This window comes from Bombus bifarius, unplaced genomic scaffold, assembly GCF_011952205.1.
Source record: "Bombus bifarius isolate JDL3187 unplaced genomic scaffold, Bbif_JDL3187 scf7180000008199, whole genome shotgun sequence".
NCBI lineage: Eukaryota > Metazoa > Arthropoda > Insecta > Hymenoptera > Apidae > Bombus > Bombus bifarius.
Window position 1 is genome coordinate 3,224,054 of NW_022884505.1, and position 20,763 is coordinate 3,244,816.

Sequence of the window (20,763 nt, forward strand, 5' to 3'; positions counted from 1 at the left end):
GGCATCTTATGACCATAAGTCAGAGGATAATGGTCGATAGCCTGGAATTTTTCGATTGGTCGCGTTAATTTTCCACTTACTTGGCTATATTTGTAAAAATATGAATTTGCATAAGGTTCTTAACTCCTCAGGATGATTTTAATAAAGTTAATTTTCGGAGGAAAAAAAAAGAAATGGACGAGGAAAGAAAATGGTCGATAAACACGGAGTCGTATTGTTGGAAACACTTTATAGTTTCCTTGTTTCTAAGAAAATTACAGAAAGACTGCTGACTCTTGCTGACCATAAATATCGATCCGACGTGGAAACTCGTTTAAAATGCATTAGCGATTAGACGTGTTCACAGACCTCGCATCATAAAGTTGTGAAATAACAGCATACGTTTGAAGTACGTATACACTCGAAGTAAACATTCTCAATTAAGATTCCCCTCTTGATATTTACTCTCTTAAAACATCAAAGGATTTGAGAAAGTACAACGCTGCTAAACCTATTTGTTTTTCAACAAATGAAACTTCATAACGTTGTTAATGCTTTAACGTTTAATTCCGTGGAAAAATGAAGAAATCTCGTTGCTTCGTAGAATCAGAATTGCCGAGTTTTCTTCGTTCTGAGAATTAACGTGAAACTCACCATGTGTATACAACAAGAACACCTTAACATGGGTACGTACATACGTCTTAGTGGCGTCGCATCAGGTCTTACCCGATCGAATTGGTAATTAGTCTCAGTTGGCAAGTATAACGATGCTTCCACAGCGACAGCACCGATGTTGTAGCCTTGGTGTGTCATGCGGGACGATCGTATAACATCAGGGTCTAGCAATATATCTGTATGTGTGTATATGGGAATTAACGTCTCACTATCGTCTATCTTCCAATTTGCCAAAGTATCTGCCCTTACTTACTCGTGCAAGTGAGGCTCCGCCTATTTAATAACGTATGGAATTCTGAGTGACAAATTTTGTTACTCGTTCATTATCACTTTGTGTCACTCAAAGAGTTCTACGTTTATGCCTCTTAGCTCTTACGTATATCATGCTCTTCCAATTTCAGGCTGACTATCCTGCACGTTGCGGGTCTTACTACTAAGATTCGCCGTATGCAAAAGGACGTGTGTCGTCAAATACCAATTATTTGGGACCAGATCTACGATGACTTCGACTTAACGATTTTTAGGATGGTCGTTTCGTTTTGGATTTTCCCTCACTACACCAGCATCTCGATCATTAAATGGCCATTATAAATCTAACCTGTTTTCATATACGCGTATAGTTGAACATAGCTCTACATACAGACGTAGCAAAAGTATCGCGCCGACACGATTCGGGCACTTCCTGTTCACTCGGCGTGTTTGTACAGCTTTATAAACCGCTTTGAAAGTAACGCTCCAAGGTATCGGAATTCTTTCTCCCGTCTACCCTTCCCGGCGCGCCTGCATAAAGTGGAAGATGCCTCACGAGCATCGCGGTGAACCGTACCCCATCCGGCTTTCTTCTTTCCGCAAATATGTAGGTTACTCCTTTTGCTTGGTTATTTCTTTGGCGAATTTCGATCCGTAGAACTTTCAGATATACCGTTCGAAGTACCGTGCTCGGTTTCCAGCGAAGGATTGTTTAACCTAAGTCGTACAGATACGAACACGAGAGGTTAAAGATTTCAGATATTTTTAAAGAGTAGAAAGATGTCGTCGAAGCAAGTCTTTGTAAATTTCATCCCTCTCTGAAACTATGTATCCAATTATCCTTCACTTGTTTTGGAAAAAGATGAAAATTTTAATAGTTTTCATGAAATTTCATTTCGAAATCTGTTTTACACAGTTTATAGTGCGTTAAAAGTCGAACAACAGAGTTTTATTATACTCGTTTTCGATATTCGTTCTTTCAATCTTTGAGGTTTTTCGGATATTTTAAATTCCATATTCTTTGATCAAGTATTTTACGTGAGTAGAATGTTCGCTATTGATATTTCATCAGTGATGAAGCTACATCGACGCAATTTTTATCGGAGAATTTACCCCCGGCCTATATCGAGTTACGTTCGCGGATTTCGGATGTTACAGAGTTATTTCTGATGCGCCTTGTATATTCGAGTTTGGTTTCCTCGTTTGTACAATAGCGGAACCGCGAAAGTGTATACACGCTATCTTTGTGAACATACGTATACTAATTACGAGTCAGTGTGCATCGATCACTGTTGCAGCTCTCCGCTCCTAAAGTAATTAGCGTAAATAGAACCGTCCGCGATAATTAACTATATATATATATCGCCGTGCTATTCGACTATGGTTACCTCTGACTTTGCTGAACTCACCGCCGAACGTAATTCTTAACTTTTCCAATTGTGTTTGCGCAAAGATTTCGAGTAACGAAGGTAAATACCAAATGCCAGGTTGCATAGTTTTACGCGATTACGAAACTAAACATTTTGTTGCAGCGAAACGTGAAAAATTTCAGCAAAGAATTTCACGTTACGATACCACGAGTATTAAATATTTTAGTTCAAATGAAAGTAACGTAACTTGGAAATGGAGAATTTTTGAACAACTTTACATTACCTGGAATGCTATGTATTTTATAAAAAATTACCAACGTAGTTTACGAGGTAAATATTTGATGTCTGCGGTGCGCACCGAGACCGTGTGTTTCTTTAGTTGTTGAGTTTTCTACTTGAAATTGATTGAGATCCCCGGGCTCAAATAAAATCATGGTTTCGTATAATCATCTCGATCCCGACCAATTATCCGTGTATTTATACCCAATAAGAGGCCCGTAAACCTCATTTATAGTATCGCGTGGTAAGCCAACATTGATACCTTCGATATATGCGATCCACGTGGAATCTCGATATCCTCTATCTCCCAATAACCATTAACCGTGATTCTTATCAATCTAAATTTAACCAGAATTCAATATCGCGTTTACCATAATCACGTAAATTAACGTTCTTCAAAGTATTAAACTTTGTTAGCACTTGACACAATGGACGATCATCGGTTTAAGTAATTCTTGATACTTTTCTTCGCTTTGCAGAAGCAAGCGAACGTAAATTGCAGGAACGTAAATTGAAACACAGAATCTGGTATCGAGCTACAGCTTGATATATAAATCGTTACAGCTTGTCTGCCTCTTCGTGACGTTCCATTAAAGATCGATGAGGTAAATTGTGAAAGAAATCACGAGCAATTGGACCGAGTTCGCAGTCAAAGAAGAAGGAATGGTTATCATGGGGGATGATGGGAAAACGGCGACTCGTGGACAAGAATACCTCTCGCAATATTTCCTCGAAGGATAATTTTATAAACGGCGTACCGCGCTTCCTCGTCTGAATGAGTTTTTAAAAACGATTAAACTTGGCGCGGCATTGGTGGCCACGCTCAAGGTTTTTCATCCTCTTCCCACTGAAACACCTTTTCCTCTCGTTTAGGCCGACTTGGCCTCGGCCACGGCAACGAGAGAAGAGAAAGGAGACTTTTTTATACGATCATGAAGGATTAATGTCGGCTGAAATGCGAAGAAGGAAGTTGCCACGAGCTGTTCCCGGTTTTTACGATATACGAATCTTCTCAACCACCCCAAAGCTTCCCTCCGTTTTGCATCGCCATGGCGCGTCGCATCGCTTTAACGTCCCCTCCTGCTTTAGAATGTCGTAACCGGATCGTGGCCGAGCCTCGCCACGGATACCGGTGTCATTAGGCGGCAAGCTGTCTGAGTACTTTCTTCGAACGCCGGAAGTTTCTTTCTGGCTTGTAATTACGGGGAATCCTTCAGCCCTGCTTTGCTTAAACGAAAGTCTTCTTGGAAAGATACGATACCCCGTTCCATTTCTCCCTTAAGATTTGTAACCTGAACTCGGGCTAGTAGTTTAAAGAGAAAGAAGGCGCGAACGAATTTCCACTTCTAGATAGCAAGTAAAAAGGTGGTAAATTGGCGTATCATTCCGGCCGCCCTACTTTCAGAACGCTTTACGTATAGCTATCGATCTTTCTTTTATCGTCTCGTTAACGTATAATTAGCTTCTTGGTTTTTTTATATCTTTCACTTTCATTAACTCGATCCATTTAAAATGAGCGTCATTGATCGACACTCGAAATAGCAGAATTTGAAGCCTCGACAGATTTGATAAGCACATTCTGCGAACCACATCATTCGATCTTCAAATTAAACAATTAAAGAATTATAGATTTGGAGTGGATTCCAAAACGGTCGGTGGAGATGTGAGACTGACGTTGACGTCAAGTTGACCCGTTCCAATTCGAGATCTGTTACAAGTCGACATCGAAATGGTCGTGATCGATGCTCTTTCCGGGATGTAGGCTGACGTAAAAAATATTCGACTGGTGGGCGGAATAAAAATGGATGATGGTCCCTTTCAATTCGTTTAACGATCGAATCGCGTAACATCGTAGCTGAATACACGTAGCCCCGTGTTTCTACCTCTCTCAGCTGCAATTAGCCAAGGCAGGTCTCTGCCTCCTATTTAAATCGAATCATTTACGGTATAACAGCTCCTGGATGATCCACTCGTGCCGGATAATTGGCTACGGCACGGAAACGAGCGGTCGATTTAATGCTAATAAATGATCCCTCGAATGGTTCTATCGATGAAAGGAAACGATTCTGCATCTCCTCGTTCCGGCCAAGAATACGGACCGCCTCGTCAGCCGTAGTTTCCTGATCAAAGGGATCAAACTCCCTTAGGTAAAGTAGAAGAAATGGGGGGGGGCGAACATTTGAAAGAAATCGAAGCGGAAGATTCCGAAGAGGGTGGATGAGAACGTGCAGGATTCCGGAGATGAGAAGTCAGATCGAAGAGATAATTAGCTGGCGAGCTTCCCTTGACAGAGTCCCTATAGGGAGAGTAAAATAGTAAGCTTGAGACGTGTACTGTGTTTGAGGGTTGACGGGCTGTTGCAATGATCAAGGTATAAGTGGAAATTGCAGAATCGAGTCGGTGCGTTTGAGTGATCCTTTCACGAGGATTTAGCCTGTTCTCGATCTTGCTTTACTACAGTAATTTTTGACAAATATTTAATAACCGTACATTTTTTCTATAAATATTGAATTAGAAAATGGACGCTTCTTGTATTCATTAGCTTATCGTATATAAGTTTTCCATACAAATTTAAGGCTATCAAACTTGAATCCACTTCGTAGGCAAGTTATATGGTTACCGGAGTTACAGAGAAGCGCATGGACATCACATTTGAGCATGTGAGAATGTTTTAACATATTTAGTAGTAATTACCACAGGGCTGAAGTTTTCAATAGTTCGGCGTTTATTCGTTGATGTTGATAGTCCGATAAACTTCTACTAATTGACAACTTCTTGAAATACCGATGCATTCGTTTGACCGTATTAAAAACCGGGCTCGAACGATCGTTGGACTTTTTAATAACACGTTCACTGCGAGTAGCCTTGCAATTTCCCGACGAGATTGCGAGTAAAAACGTCTCGTAATGTTACACGCGGAACAAAATTTAATCGGTTTGTAATTGCAGTTATACGGCCAAGATTTCGCTCGTTCGTTCGGCAAAAGTATGTTTTAGCCTAGTTAATCGTAGCCAGGAAATTATACGTAACTTGGGTTTTATGGCCCGCGACGCTTAAGTATTAAAAGAACGTGGAATGAAACGTCAGTTTGATGAAAACGTCGTAGATTGGATTTCTCCTTCGTGTCTTTTTACGTTCTCTTCATTTATAACAACAATTACGACTTCGATCGACTCGATGACCCGATTAATTGCAGCTTGCGGAGTTCGAAGTATTTGCAGTAGTATGTGGGCCGTATTTAGTCAGATGACACAGCTCCATCGGTTGCGATTGACGCAAGTAAATCGTTCTGAAATTGACTCAATATTGGACAATACTATTTTATTCACCGATTTTAAGAGAACGTTTGACGTCGTATGTGAAGAAATAGATATTTTGAATATTGAATGACGTTTAGAATGACATTAAAATTAATTAATTATTATTATTTTTATATTTATTTTTGTAGGTACATTTGCAAAATATAGAAAATATATTTATTAAAAATATTGGGATACTTAAGGAAGACGGAAAAGTTCCACAAACAGTAACACTAATCTTCGATAGATTTCTAGCCGTTTTTCCTATTTTTATCGTCGACCCACTTTCCGATTACTCATAAACTGTCACTTACTTGTCAATTACAAGCCAACACTCGCAGAACGTTTACCTCCTTTTCGTTTACTGTAATATCCGCTATTAGAGTTTAGGTTTCCAATTCCCATCGGTTATGCATATTTAAAGCATCTGATTTTCCTAAAAGTAGGAATCAGTGAGAAATATCCACTTATTAGTCGTAAATTATTAAGATTTCTCTCGTATACTCTTTCTACTATTAAAATTCCTCAGTGGTTATCAATTTACAATTTCTTACGTCCAATGTATTTCTTTCTACGACTAAATCTATCTTCCATCTATTTGTCAACCAATTTCCACCAATTTCTTCTGACTTCTCCAGGTTCTGAGTACCTGCTTTCGCTGTTATCTCATTCGCGTTAAGATCCCCTGGGCAATGGTAATCCCGATGCAGGCAAAGCAAGGACAAGAGTAAAAAGGCGATCTCCAGGGTGAACGGGCAGCGCGGATAATTAGCGGAGTTTATTCAAATAATTTGTATTCGCATGAAGAGAGTCGCGGGCCCAAGTTGAAAGTTGAAATGGCGACGTGCATCGGAGAGACGCGTTCTACGCGGAACGTTGGGACTAAGTCGAGCATCGAGCGATAGACAAGCTCGTGGGGACTAATCAAGTGGCATGGCGGATAATCATACTCGCTCTCGCAACTAGGAAATCCACGCTCAGATCGAGTTTGCTCTTTCAACAATCGGATAATAATTGTCCTGGTTAATGAACCATGGAGGAATGCCGCTTTCCACTGTTATTGGATTTCCTGATCCGTTGCGGCGTTTCTTGCGCTCGTCGAACGAAGTTTCGTCCCAGAATGATGACGTTTAAAGATTGTCTATGCAGTCATCATGAAAAATGCTGGCATAAGAAATGATCGCTACCGTTGTTATTCGATCGCGTATTTCATGATGTTTCGACTGGAACTTGTAGCCAACTGTAATTAACAAGATCGTTGCAAAAGTTTCGCTGTTGCAGTATTAGTGTACAAATTATTAAGAACTGGTTGTTTTTAGATAATCGTGAAGTCTCTTGATTTATGATTCGTGGAAATTTTAATTACAGAAAATATCGTGAGGTAAAATGCCGCGCATTTATGGTAATTAAAATTAGAATGGTAAAACTTGTATTTATCTAAAGCTGGATTTCGAATTATTCTCGTTGGTGTCTATTTTTTTCTACTTTTCCTTATCGCGAATTAATTTCATAACGCAATATCGTTGAAACGAAATTTAACAGAAGCACGAGCATTTATGCCGTTCGTAGCTAAAATTGATATTTGCACGATATAACGCTGACGGCGGTGTATACTTTCCAGTACATCATATAATCCCCTTGAATTTCTGTGTGTTAATTTCGATCTCATAATGTGCCACGGATTAGCGGTTACTAATGCCCGGAGCAGACACGTCTGGCTCGATAGCCATTACTCTTCCGGAATACGTGCACGTATGCGATCTGACGGTTTCTCCGAAGAAACGTAGCCGTGCTCCATTCGATAGACGAGCAAGATGGATCATGACGGATGATCGGGTTGCCAAGAAAATGCGAGCCACCTGCAAGAAACCGACACTGCCACGAATCGAACAACCGAAAGGATGCTTCTTTTCACGCGATCATCTTTTCCCTACGTTTTTCTACGGAATACGCGATGCTTTTTATGACGTACGACATGAAACTTGACAGCGGCTATGCAAAAATCGAAGTCACGTTCAGAGGGTATTAAATTTGACGCGATTGATATTAATGGATAAAATAAAAAATCGATGCACTTTTTTCTCTTTTGAAATATTCCTTGATTGAATTTTTCCCGAGTGATTTTAATCAAATTTTAATTTCGTAGAAAGAGATCGTATTTCTATTTATTATGTTTTGTCAAACATATCCTATTTAATCTTGTTTGTTGTAGTTTTATTAAGACGCATATACCGAATCAATATTCCATTAGACCGTCGGTACAAATAACGTTAGATCCGAGCTACGCGTGTGTCAGTGACAAATTAATCGACATTCCACGATGCGTTTAACATGACGCCGAATCATGAGATCTGTTTTGCGCGTATGAGTTTCCAAATTTCATTTGCATTCGATACATATGACTACATACCGTTTCGAGAAACAGAATATAATTTGCATCGGTTGAAACTAGTAAATACGAATGCAATCGAATTTCGAAAGTGCTATTACGTTTTCGACGATACAGAGGAATCATTGGATAATCAGTTTTCTTCGAGTAATTTTATCACCGTTATTATCTATTTCTATACAAATTTCTAGATTATTTTCCTAAATGATGATATTTCTTGCTGGTTTATTTTAAAATATTCCTTAATGCTATTTAGATGATTGGAAGTTACATTAACCCAGAGAATAATATCGTTTACGGTGTCGAATAAATCGCCTTTCTGAATTATTATCGTTGCTGCGATAAACGGACGTTTTGACAACAACGTTTATTTACGTCATTAGCGCTGCGTGACGCTCGGACTTATTAATTTCTCGACGAAAATGTTATTTAATTAAACGCTGCTGTTAATGGCGTGTACACGAAATATATCCAACCTTGGGGGAAATTAGCACGTTATCGGTCAGTAGAATCTCAGCTGTAAGGGTGCCACGGAACTACCCTTACACACTGTTATCTACCGCGTCCTTATCACGATACGAGTGCCCAGTTATGCACTGTCGACGCTATACGAACATAGCGGTAGTTTAAAATGATCGTAAACGACGATACGGAAGACGTGTCGTATGGGTAATGGCTGTTGTTAAAGAACGTCGATTGTCGAACGATCTTTTCGCGACACAATCTTCGTTCCTCAAACACGTATTGTCATGAAAACTGTCGCGAAAATCGAGCAAGTCGATTCCAAGGAATTCGTACTCATAACACGTTCAACAAAAATCTTATAGACTTGCTTTATTGTCTAACCGAGACGTCACGTCGAGTCAGCAATAACTTGGCGTTACAAAAGGCTACTAAAACTTAGTCTAAGTGACGATAAAAATTCATTAAACTCAAGGCAATATCTGGTTGCAATTAATTTGCAAATAAAAGCAACGATTTTCTCATTGAGTAACTGTAGATGATTAATATGGAAAAAATCGTAGAACAGACGCTTCCCAACGTGTCGTATCTAAAACTCCGTTCGGACGAGTTTGCATTCTCGCACTTCCGTGATAATGAGCGCACGGTTTCGGCCGCTTCATACATTAATTCATCATTTTAATACAGATGATCGATATTTCGAGTGGAAAGTCATTGAGTACATTGAATTTTCAACGTGTTTCATGAAAAACTGCCTTTGAATCGATCAATGCACCACGCTCGTAAACGGTACGGTCGAATGGTCCACACGAATCAAACCCGTCTCTCTCCCTGCCGAGCCTCTCTTGATATTGCGAAACGAAATGTCGCTTGGATGACATCAAAGCGATTTCCAACGAAAAATTTATGAAGTTGATACGTTGGTATTTGATATTAATTAACTTCATCGAGCGTCCAGCTTGATGATCGTCACTGTACATTGGAATTCCTCGCAAGCTACGCGTGCATTACTTTGCGAGCATTATTGGAACGTGCTCATTTCGAATGACCTCAAAAAAACATGCCAATCAATGTCCATCAATGACATCTTTTATTATGTATTAACCTTTTACGAGAAACAGATCAGTTCACCATTAATTTCTCTTGGCAGCCAAATCGGTAAAATAATTAACATGGAAACTATTCAGCGCATAGGATTACGAATAAATGGATTTATGGCAGATGATCATCGGCTATCGTTTCCAAATAGTTTATCAAAATCTTGCATTAACACTAACGTAATTCCTCTAATGAATTCCACTTTCATATCTCAAGTAGAAACGATCGATAGAAATACGTTTCATGAAAAGTATCCTTACGTTTGCAACCAAAATTTTAGTCTTCTCCTTTTAGATTCCCCTAAAAATAACGAAGAGGAACGAACAGTGACAGAATAGAAAATAGAAAGAATGTCTGTAGAAAGCGATCGAATACTTAAAGCGTTGACTGTTACTACTGGCTGACTATAAATGGCGCGTTGCTACTTAACGTGAAGCTGTTTACCGTAACGTAGTAAAGTGCCCCTTCTCTGTTGTTATAAACTACGTGAAATATGGATCGTATCGCGGCGATTGCATCAGCGTGTATAGTAAGAAAGGAGCTAACCCCATTCCGGGAATATCTATGGCCCGAAGTGGGTACGAAGATCCTTTGACGATATGTATTTCGTATACATCGCATCGTTAAGCTTAAACGAATTCCCGTGATACATGACAGATTAGGTTAATTACCTTGCATGGTTTTCTCGCAACTATAAAGAGGAAGTTGAGCGAACGACCACTTTTCAAAGCCACGCAGTTATATGAAGGCATCACATTGAACAGGAAATGTGAGTTTTCCTTTTGTTTTGTCAGGAACTATCTTAACAAATGAATGGTTGCTTGGTTGATAATAATTACGTGAATCTTGTATTCTGATCTACTGAATCCAGAAATGTTAAGCGATAATTTTATGGTCGTAGTGTTTGTCTAGTATAATTATTATCGATAAAGAGGAAAATGGAAGTTCGACAAATCAGAAAATATTGTTAGGGAAATAGCACAGATCGGAATACGAAGTTAGTTTTTCAAAAGTTCTAATGGTGTGATGGTACGATTTGGTGTAAACGATTAGCTAGAAACATGGGATTGACTCGATTAAAATCATACACACTCTAGCGAATTCTTTTAACGGGAAAACTGACGAAAGTGAAACACGTTCATTACGGTGATTGTTTTCGACCATTTGAATCGATAGGACAAACTACGAGTTACCAATTAAACTTCCGTCCAATATCCTGACAACACATTTTGCCTCTGTGCGCGGTGAGATTTTTTGTTTTGAATCTATACGTTTTTTAGCTTCTAAAATTTGAGCTTCAGAGATTGTAAACGTCACGCATTATTCAGGCGCACGAAATATCAACAAATGGAAAAATCCCTCTACTTTAATGTTTGCAACCCGATTCGTTTAATCCATTCGATCCGAGTTTTTCATTCGAAATAGTCCAAAATACACGATAATGGCTGGCATCACAGAAATTTCCACCCTTCGAACGTTGAGATATTAGAAAATTCTGCCTCAGCTGTGGAAAAAAAGCTACCGCCTTGAAATGTTACAACTAGGGGACGCTTTGAGTGCAGCGTGCATGACCAGAGGGTCTTCCGAGTAACTGGATGACGGCAAAACCGCAAATCCGGGACTGGTCCCGCGTCAATTCATTCGCACCCCGTTGAAGAGGAAAAGCTGTCGTTGTAATGGTAAAAACGGATCTTTGTCAGACTGTTCCGTTTTCGTCCGTGCGGAGAATGTCGTCCATCTCGGCCACACCCCTCGAATGTCGCTCGTTTCGTTGAGAATTCGACCCGTCGGAAGTCCACGGGGATAAGAAGAAAGTCCCTCACCGTGGAGAGGCAGAGCGATTGACCCGAGAGGTTAGCGGAGTCGGGTGATTTTTTCACGGAGGATCAACTTGTCCGCCATATTAATGACCACGGTGCTCGGATTATCCGTCGAGGTTACCCAGCGGTCTTCCTCCGAGCTGAAGCCAACTTTCTTGGAAAATTGATTGCGCTTCCACGAATCTCTCTTCTCTACTCCCCCTCTCTCTTCCTCTTCTCTTTCGCTGTGTCTTTTTCTATCCACCTTTCTATAAGGAGAAAAAAAACACGGCTCGAGAAAGAAAGGAAAAAGGAAGAATGGAAGACGACGTCTAGGGAGAACGGTGACGCAGTCATCGTTGAAGATGCCGAACGGGAATTCCTTTTCCCCGACACGATCGAGGCTAATTATTTTCGCCGAGTAACTCCCTTTAATTGGTGTTTTCTTATCGACTGTCCCCGAAGCGTTCGAAACACGAATTTCCGTTGCAGTAATTCAGTTTCGCGACTCTCTTTTGGAACGTGAAATCCCTCCTACTCGATCCAGAGTGGAACTTTATTACGAATGTCTCTTTGTTTCCCTCTTTAAGCATATTCCGTAGATTTCGTTAAAGGAGATCGTTAAGACAAGACCGGAGTTTCCTTAGTAGTCCAGGCCAGTGTTGTGCATCCGATGCACACGCCTCACACGCCGCACGTGATTATTAAGTAACCTTTGACTCGCAATGGGCAAAGACTAATATTCAACACTGGTCCCAATTTTAGATACTTAAATATTGAATTTCTTATCTCAGACATAGATTTACGATAAAACGCTTTTTCTTAATTTGATTTGCTTTTTATTAATAATTTATTAATATATTTATTAGTAATAAATAAAGTAATGTATATGATATATATACATATATCGTTTTAATTAAATGAAATCAGATAACTTGAAATAGAATTAATAAGATCTTTGTTCTCATTGAGAAATCTGTTGCTTGTCAATACTAGGTGTGATACTTCAGACTTATTTGGCAGTACGTATGTATGTAAGCAATTATTCTCGAAAATAGAAGTTTTAAAAACTGATTATCGTAATCGACTCGACGACGAACGATTAAAAAATTGTGTCAAAGTAGCAGTGTCGAATATCATACTCGATATTGACGAGCTCGTTAATGGGAAACAAAGTCTAGTATCTCATTAATTAAATTTCAACAGTTATTCAATTTCGTTTAATTAAAACAATATATGTACATATATCTGTTATGTATATATTAGTGTGTATATGTTATTAATAAAAACGAAATCAAATTTTTAAAAATTCTTCTATTATAAATCAATTAAGTAAGAACAAATCCATCCCATCAATTAAATTTTTCGATCAGTATTTTAAGCATTTACTATGGCGGCTCGCGTACAGTGTTAGGTTCCCAGTTTCGGTTCATTGCGAGTCAAAGGTTGCTGAGCCTGGATCTTCAGTTAATCGCTCAGATATCGGGGACTTGTGGAGGAAAAATACTGCAGAGCTACTTTGATACTGATACTGAAACTGCTACTGAAACGACGCAGCGATTACTTGAAAAGCTGTTCACGTTCAAAACGCAAACGTTGAATAACGGGTCAGAGAGGATGATTCTCTTATTGCCAGGATCTATGTTTAGCATTGAATTCTCGTCGATCGAATTAATACTCGTCGTCGTGAATCGGCTTTACATCCAGACAAATTCTCTGAAGAAATGAAAACAAAGGGATTGGAATTGAGCTTGTTCCCTGTAACGGTTTCCTAGCTGCAGATATTGAATGTAAGGATTCTTAAAGAGAAGCATTCACGGTTGAAGAAACGCAGATTTAATTGTTAAGAGAGTCTTATTGTAAATCCATCGGATTTTAAACAGATTCGATTCGTTAAAATTTGAATAACACACTAGCGATTATATTTCGCTACTCATTTGGAGTTCTTTACTGTCGTTTATTTAATTTGAAGTCAAGCTCTACAGTATTAACGTTTTTCTTGGATTTTGTTACGTTTCCAATTTTCCGCCAACTTTGATGCTAATTTATTATATCAAATGTCGATTATTACGAATATGTGACAATTTAAATATTCACGTTGGTTGCATTTTAACGTCATAAATGCAACGAAATGGTTGGTAAAGGTAAAATGACATTGATAAAACTCGAAGTGATATTTCTCTCTACATTAGCTATCGATATGACAGAGTGATTGAACGCCATGGATGACGAGAGTGGAACACATTGTGATGGAAATCCCGTGTTGCGGGTAATCACGTGAATACGTAAAGCAAAAGTAGAACAGAACTTTATTATTTGATTAAATATCTATCGAGTAGAACTTTCGTTGAATTTCTACGTCGATAACGTTCGTTCGAACAATTTCCACGAATATTTCAGAGATTTTCGTAAACGGTAATCTACTTTTGTATTTCCTTTGTTCGCAGCGTTACGCGAGGCTTCGGCCCATAACGCAAAATAACGGATCGAAATTTAAATTTCACTACTCAAATTTCTCCACTGCAATGTTATTGCGTTTCAGTGCATTATCATGAATAACGCGTCCAGAACGATTACACGTTCCAGAAATTTAAACCCAACGAAATTTGATTCTCCATCGGTATCTATTTATTTCACTGGATCTCGAGTAACGTTCATTGTATCATGATTTGTATTAAAGTTCAAAAAATATTATACTGTGAAAAATTTAACGTCAATCGTCAATTCTTTAGATTAACACTTTTTTTAATTCATCAAAAAATATAAAATAACATTAACGGAGAGTCGTTCAGTAGCGATCGTTCTAAGACATTTTGTTATTATCTAGGGCTAAAGTCGGTAGAAATTAAAATTTAGAAAGTAAATTTGTAGCTCAAATGAAACTTAATTAATTTAATGAATTTAATGCAAAGAAAATTGCAAAACTGGGGCTGGTCGTTATACTACTTAATAGATCTATATATATCTATAGCATATATAATAGAACAAAATGATTTATCTACTTAAGAAACGGAATATCAGCTCTAAGAAGTAACTCTCAATACTCGGAATATTAAAATATACTTTTAGCGTGTCAGAACAGGGAAGGCAATCTAATAAACAATATGACTCCGAAATATGTTACACAGAATTGTTATATTCTTTTATTTATTCAAACAAAAATGCTACTATTTGGTGAAAGAACTAATTTTAGTCGATATTGTATATGCTGCTCTGTACTGCACGACTCTACTCTATATGATTCTTACTTCTTTCTTCGTCTCGCTATGCATTAAACGAAATACGACGATATGAATCAATCGCATTCTCGTTTCAGAACCTTGTGAAAAGACGTATTGTTCTTGGGGTGCGACGTGCGTTGTGTCGGAGAACGGGAAACCTTTGTGCCAGTGTCCAACAGATTGTCCTTCGACTTCTGAACCTGTCTGCGGCTCCGACAACATGACCTACACCAACTATTGCCATCTACGGAAGACCAGCTGCCTCGAGAGAAAAACTACACGGGTGAAGAATCAGGGCGCCTGTGGTGAGTACCATTCCCATATATAGCCTTTTGTTTCGATGATCTTTGAAGTTTCCAAATAAACGGATAGAATATTGGGAAAAGTTCGATCGAAAGTAAAGAAATAAGGCGTCATACGACAGTTTATATATAATAACGTCTGAACTTAAGATCAAAGTACCAGTAACGATACCTTTAGAGATACGATCAAAGACTGTGCTATATATATTTATAAATATCATCTAATTGATATTATTGAATAGATTTTCTAGATTAAAACGAATTAATCAATTTTTCCTGTTTCTTTTGCTCCGTATCTGAAAACAATTTCTAATTGAGAACCGACCAAGTTCATAAGATAATGCTAATTAAAAGCGATTTTTCTCTGCGACATCCTCGCTGCGAGTAAACTTGTTCGTTCTGAAAGAGACATCGAAGATTGTCGAGGGAAATGCGCGCGATTCTTCCGGAGGCGATAGAAATATGGTAAAACTAGCCCTTTCGTCTCTCCTCTCTTTCGACCTGTTTCTCTCGGTTGCAAAATGGAGGCTACAACAGGGATTCACGACTTTGCAAATATTTCCTGATGCGCTCGCGTGGCTGCATTCGATTCCCTAATGGCGTTCACGGCACTTCCGTGCAAAATTTCCACCGCGAGATTTCCGCGGAGATCTGTCGATATAAAGCGGAAACTTATTCCGCGATATCCTGCAATAATGATAATGTCTCGATATCGTGGTGCTCTCTCGAGCGTCACGTCATATTAGTCGCGTTTGAATATCGTCAACGGTAAAAATAGGGACGCAGCTTCTCGATATGGTTACATCCTGGCTGCTTCGACATGTGTCACCACTAAAATGTTCGAAGAATCTAACCGAGGAGTTATATCTATCTGCCTAAAATCAGGATTGACATATGCCCATTTGTCGCGATAGTAATTCCGAAGGAACGCGTTCCATATATCTGTTATTCTCGTTATGAAATGATAGATAAGTTCGTTTTGCGATAGTCAAATAATATTTTAATGCTTTCTCCGTTTCGTTTTATATCGCAATATTTTTCCATCGCTTAAGGCGATCGGCGTGGAATTTTACTTTTTACTTCTGATCGTACGATTGGCACTAGTATCGTTAACGACAGTACAGTGGAATGTTTAGAACGAGCGTGCAGTATTCTTAGAGTTCTGGAAATTGAGGTATAAAATGGTTTTCCAAGAATCCATCGACACGTGTCGCGAATTTTCTTAACAAACGAAACGGAAGAAGCGAACTCTTTCCACATGCTTTGCGTTGGTTCTTGCTTTCTCTGATCAGATGAAACTAATCATAGAATGATGTAATCACGCTTCAGGAAAGATAATTTTAGACGAGTCACTTACAAAATGAAACTTCAGGTTCTGTTTAATTATTGAACAATTTAAATTGACAATTCGCAGAGATGTTCCAGAAATTTGATTAACGGAATGCTAACAGCGACAAATTTAAGCCGCTTCGACGTTTAAGTAACATAAAATCGATTACAATACCATTTGCGAAACGATGTTATTTACATTTAATTGTTCCAGCTCGTTTGAAGAGCTTAAACTTTGGTAAACGCCAGGCGGATTAAATACTCCAATAGCCATTTGTTTAGACTTTAAAATTCTGAACAAGTCCCGCCGTTGGGGTACCCGTTGGCGACGGCGCGCCGTGAATCGAGGCAGCAGGATCAATTTTCACGATGTACAAACGGTAAATATAAAACGCGTGTACGGCAGGAGAGATGATCGGGAAAATTTGAAGGCGGCCGGAGAGATGTAGAGCGGAGTGCGAGAAAAACAGAGCGCGCACACGCCTCGAAACGTATTTTATCACTATCGGATCTCTTTTTACCTCGGCCCGTCCGGCGGGATCTTGCCACCATGAATTAACCATCAGCCGATACCCGATTTTTGCTACGGTAGAAAGCTCGCCCCGGAGGTCGTCGCGCGCTGATTCTCAAAACGATCTTTTATTCAAACGAGCCTACACGCGCTTGTATCGACACGTACCACCCTCTTTCTTTTCCTCACTTTGCCTCCGGCCTTCTTCTTTCTCTCGTGCTTTCACCAAGGTTGGGAATAGGAGCACCGTGAAAATCTTAGGGATTCTTACGAATGGAATGTATTACGTGAACTGAGAGAAGAACAGCTGATGAGCGGTGTTCATGAAAATTACTTGGATTTCTTCCAAGCTTCTGTAGTCGTTCGAATTGACGTGAAACCAGCTGCGTGGAAGGAAATCGAATGATTTGGTTATTTCCAACTTACTGGTACTATCTGCGTTCATTGTTTAAAAACCGTATCGCACCGATCTCGTTGAAACTGATAGGTTTTGGTTCTGAATAGTTCGTATAGATTCATATATGTATGTATTTTACGAAAGGTAATTTCGATAGAATAGGATAGAACTTCAAGGATCAAGAAATTTCTAATATTTTAAATGCAACCTCGGTTCATCGACCGAACTTCCCTTTTATTGCTAGAATGGTTCGATGTTACAATTTAAGTTGCTCTTTTTGGAACTTAGTGATTAACTAATTTGTTCATTAAACGGATTTAACGCTTGACGTCCCAGTAATTTCATCTGAATAAGAAATAATTTGACAATTTCTACTTCCTGTGGAGAATATAGATAAATTTATTAGCAAAAGCTTTATCTAGTTTCGCGAGTCAGCTAAAAGTTCAATCGAGTTAAGCTGTATAAGTTCTTCGTTACACAACTCATTCCTTATGTGTTACGAATACTCATTGTTAGAGTTGGAATAGTACGTTTCGTTATCGTCTAGTACTTTGTAATTGCGTATGGTTACTAAATAGCCTGTAGATTGTAACAAGATAATTTCTGATAAACAGAGAGGAACTATATTGATTGGAAATAGAAGAATTCCGGAATAAAATAAAATTGATTACACCTTCATAATTTTACTTCTCGTTCCTCCTTAGATAGTTGAATTTTTCTATTACAATAATTAATATAAATTTAATATTATGCGCAACAATCTCGAACGAATAATTTTCACGGTGGCGCTCGTCACTCGTTGAAAGTCTATCGAAGTCTTTCGACAAACTTATGGCCCGCTCGTTCTTCATCTTTCTTCCTGCACTTTCAATTACCTTCAAACAAGCCAGGGATCCTGGAAAGTCTGGGAATGACACGCAAGGTCAGGACTCCTTGAGGTCTTGCGAAAATCCAAGTTTATGAAAGCACTTTACTAGACTGCGTTACGAAGAACCTCGTCGTTTTATCAAATTCTTCGTTTTATCGTAACGAGATTTATTTTCTCAAAACTTTTAAATTTTGTCGACGATCGATACGTTTCGTTAAAATTTGTTTTAAAATCGAGTGCCAGGGAAGCACGCAAACAACGATTCTATAAAACAAACTGATATTAAAAATTTGCTATTAAAAGTTTCAGTGTACGTATGAGAATTGCGATATGACTGAAACAAATATGAAACATACAAGGTACTGTTAATTTTTAACAACGCAAAACGCAAATGGTCAAACGAATTTCACTTTTCTTGTACTTTTAATTCTTTAAAATTTCTGAAAATTTAAGGGTATAATTTTGAATAACCAGGCAGCAGATACAAAGAATATTTTCTGTTACGAACTTCGAAATAACTATGTAGTAACTCTAATATCTATCTATCTTATATTCACTTGCATACATATATCATTGTTTCAAAATACAAAATTTAAGTTGCAAATGTTGATACTTTCTCAAACCGAGCCATCGATAAAGAGATAGAAAATAATAGCAGAAAGAGTTTGAACGAAAAAACGAAGGTTATTGAACCAAGAAAAAAAAAGTAGCTCTCCCTTCGTAATTCTTTCTCTGGAATCGAATTCAAACTTGGGCATTATCGTGTTAGCCGTTTTCCTTATTCTTTCCTCTTACCCAGATACTCTTAGCTTTTTTCATTCTTATCTTATCAGCTGTAGTTCCGGTTCATTGCAAGCTCATGCTGCGAGCGACTTATAAGACGGTAGAGCTTCCATGTTATTAAACAAAATTGTCGCAGCAACGAGGACCATGCAGCGGGTTTAACATGGGCCTGTATCGTCCAAGTCAGGAGCTTTTTAAATTTTTATCGTCTCGTAACCGCGAGATTCATCGTGGATACTTGGACCGATCATTTTTAGATCTTACCTGTACGAGCTGAAAACGTCATCAACAAAACTACCTGATGCAACGTTTAATTAGAAATATTATAGACGATGATGCAAATGGATAAAACTTAGCATAACATTCTATCATATAATTACAAATGTATTTTCCCCGAAACGTAGACGAAGTACTTGTTCGCGTGAACCAACGTCTTTCTAACAGGTTTCCCATGTGCACGTAAATTATTATGCGAGCAAACAATGCTGTACGCGCGTAACAGCATCGTGTAAAATAGCCGAGTGTCCCTGGTGGTTTCTTCGGTCGAGTCTTCCTTCTGATGTTCTCCTTCTGCCCACTTTTCAGCAGCTCTTCCATCGTTCACGTACTCCTCGTATTACTTAAAACATCTACTCCACGTACATACATATTCGCAAGCTCGGTCGCGTTCAACACCGTAGATTCTTATTTTTATTTTTCACCGTGTACTTTCAATTTCTACTCCTTCTCCTAGATACTCTTTTTATTTCAATCTCCATAGCTGCTTATGTGAGGCTACTACGACTCGTTGTACAGGATTTCGTCCCGATAGATATTCGCATATTAATTCGTTTTTAAAGTTTGAAAACCGACACGATTAATTATTTATTCGAATATATGTCTTACGAATTACGAAGTTGAGATATCTGTCGCATTTTTCCCAACTGCTCTTACGCTTATCTGTCTCTTGTTCGATTATTGTACACTTAGAAGACGTTAAAACACCACTTAGTAACGTTTGCGTTATCTTTGGACGATCGGTGACGATTTCACACGGAATTCCAGACGAGTTCGCTGGAATAAAACGGATAAACGAAACAGTCGGATAGATAAGAGAATGAAAAAGAGGGGTACGAATGATAAGCACGGTCTTAAGCTGGAGCTTCCGTGCGCATTCTCTCCGGTCGTTGTTTCACCGAGTTTGCGAGACTTTATCTGCCTTCTTCAGACCGTGTGCCACAAATTTTTCGATTGTTCAACGTATTTTCACGATGGTATGATTCGCGGTGAGATTCGTATATCGATGGTGGAAATCGTCGAATTATCACATGGAATCGTTGGATAAATTGCCAGTTTCCATTTACTCGCAAACTTCGTGTCCAGATCGCTGCGTTTCGTACTGTTCTTCTCTTTTTGCTTCTGGTTTTGTTGCGTTATCTTTATCGTCTCTTTCGAACGTTAAACGTGACATAAATTTTCGAGAAGGGGCGAACAATGGCGAATAGTGGAATGATGGAGAGCTTTCGAAATACACTCATGCAACTCATTTCGACAGAGAGGAATACGAAGGAAAGAATCGGGAAACTGTCCACTGCAATTCAATTCGTTCGCTGATTTAGTTGACATCTCGAGATCCGACTCTTTTTTGCTTCGTGAAACGTAAATGAATTGTTTGCACTTCGCGATCTACGAAACGTTCACATTTCTCAACTTCGCGCATTTATCTTGAAACGAATAAAAATCTCATTAGGAGATCGACTGCCTTGAATGAAAA

The 20,763-nt window shown here is 38.8% G+C and overlaps 1 protein-coding gene across 1 annotated transcript in view; it reads left to right on the top strand.

Moving 5' to 3' along the window:
- Positions 1-20,763, top strand: part of LOC117210071 (agrin-like) — a 264,190-nt gene that overhangs the window by 130,260 nt on the left and 113,167 nt on the right. The window contains exon 4 of the mRNA XM_033452692.1: positions 14,916-15,125. Coding sequence (XP_033308583.1) covers positions 14,916-15,125 — 210 coding nt within the window. The remainder of the gene's footprint in view (positions 1-14,915; positions 15,126-20,763) is intronic.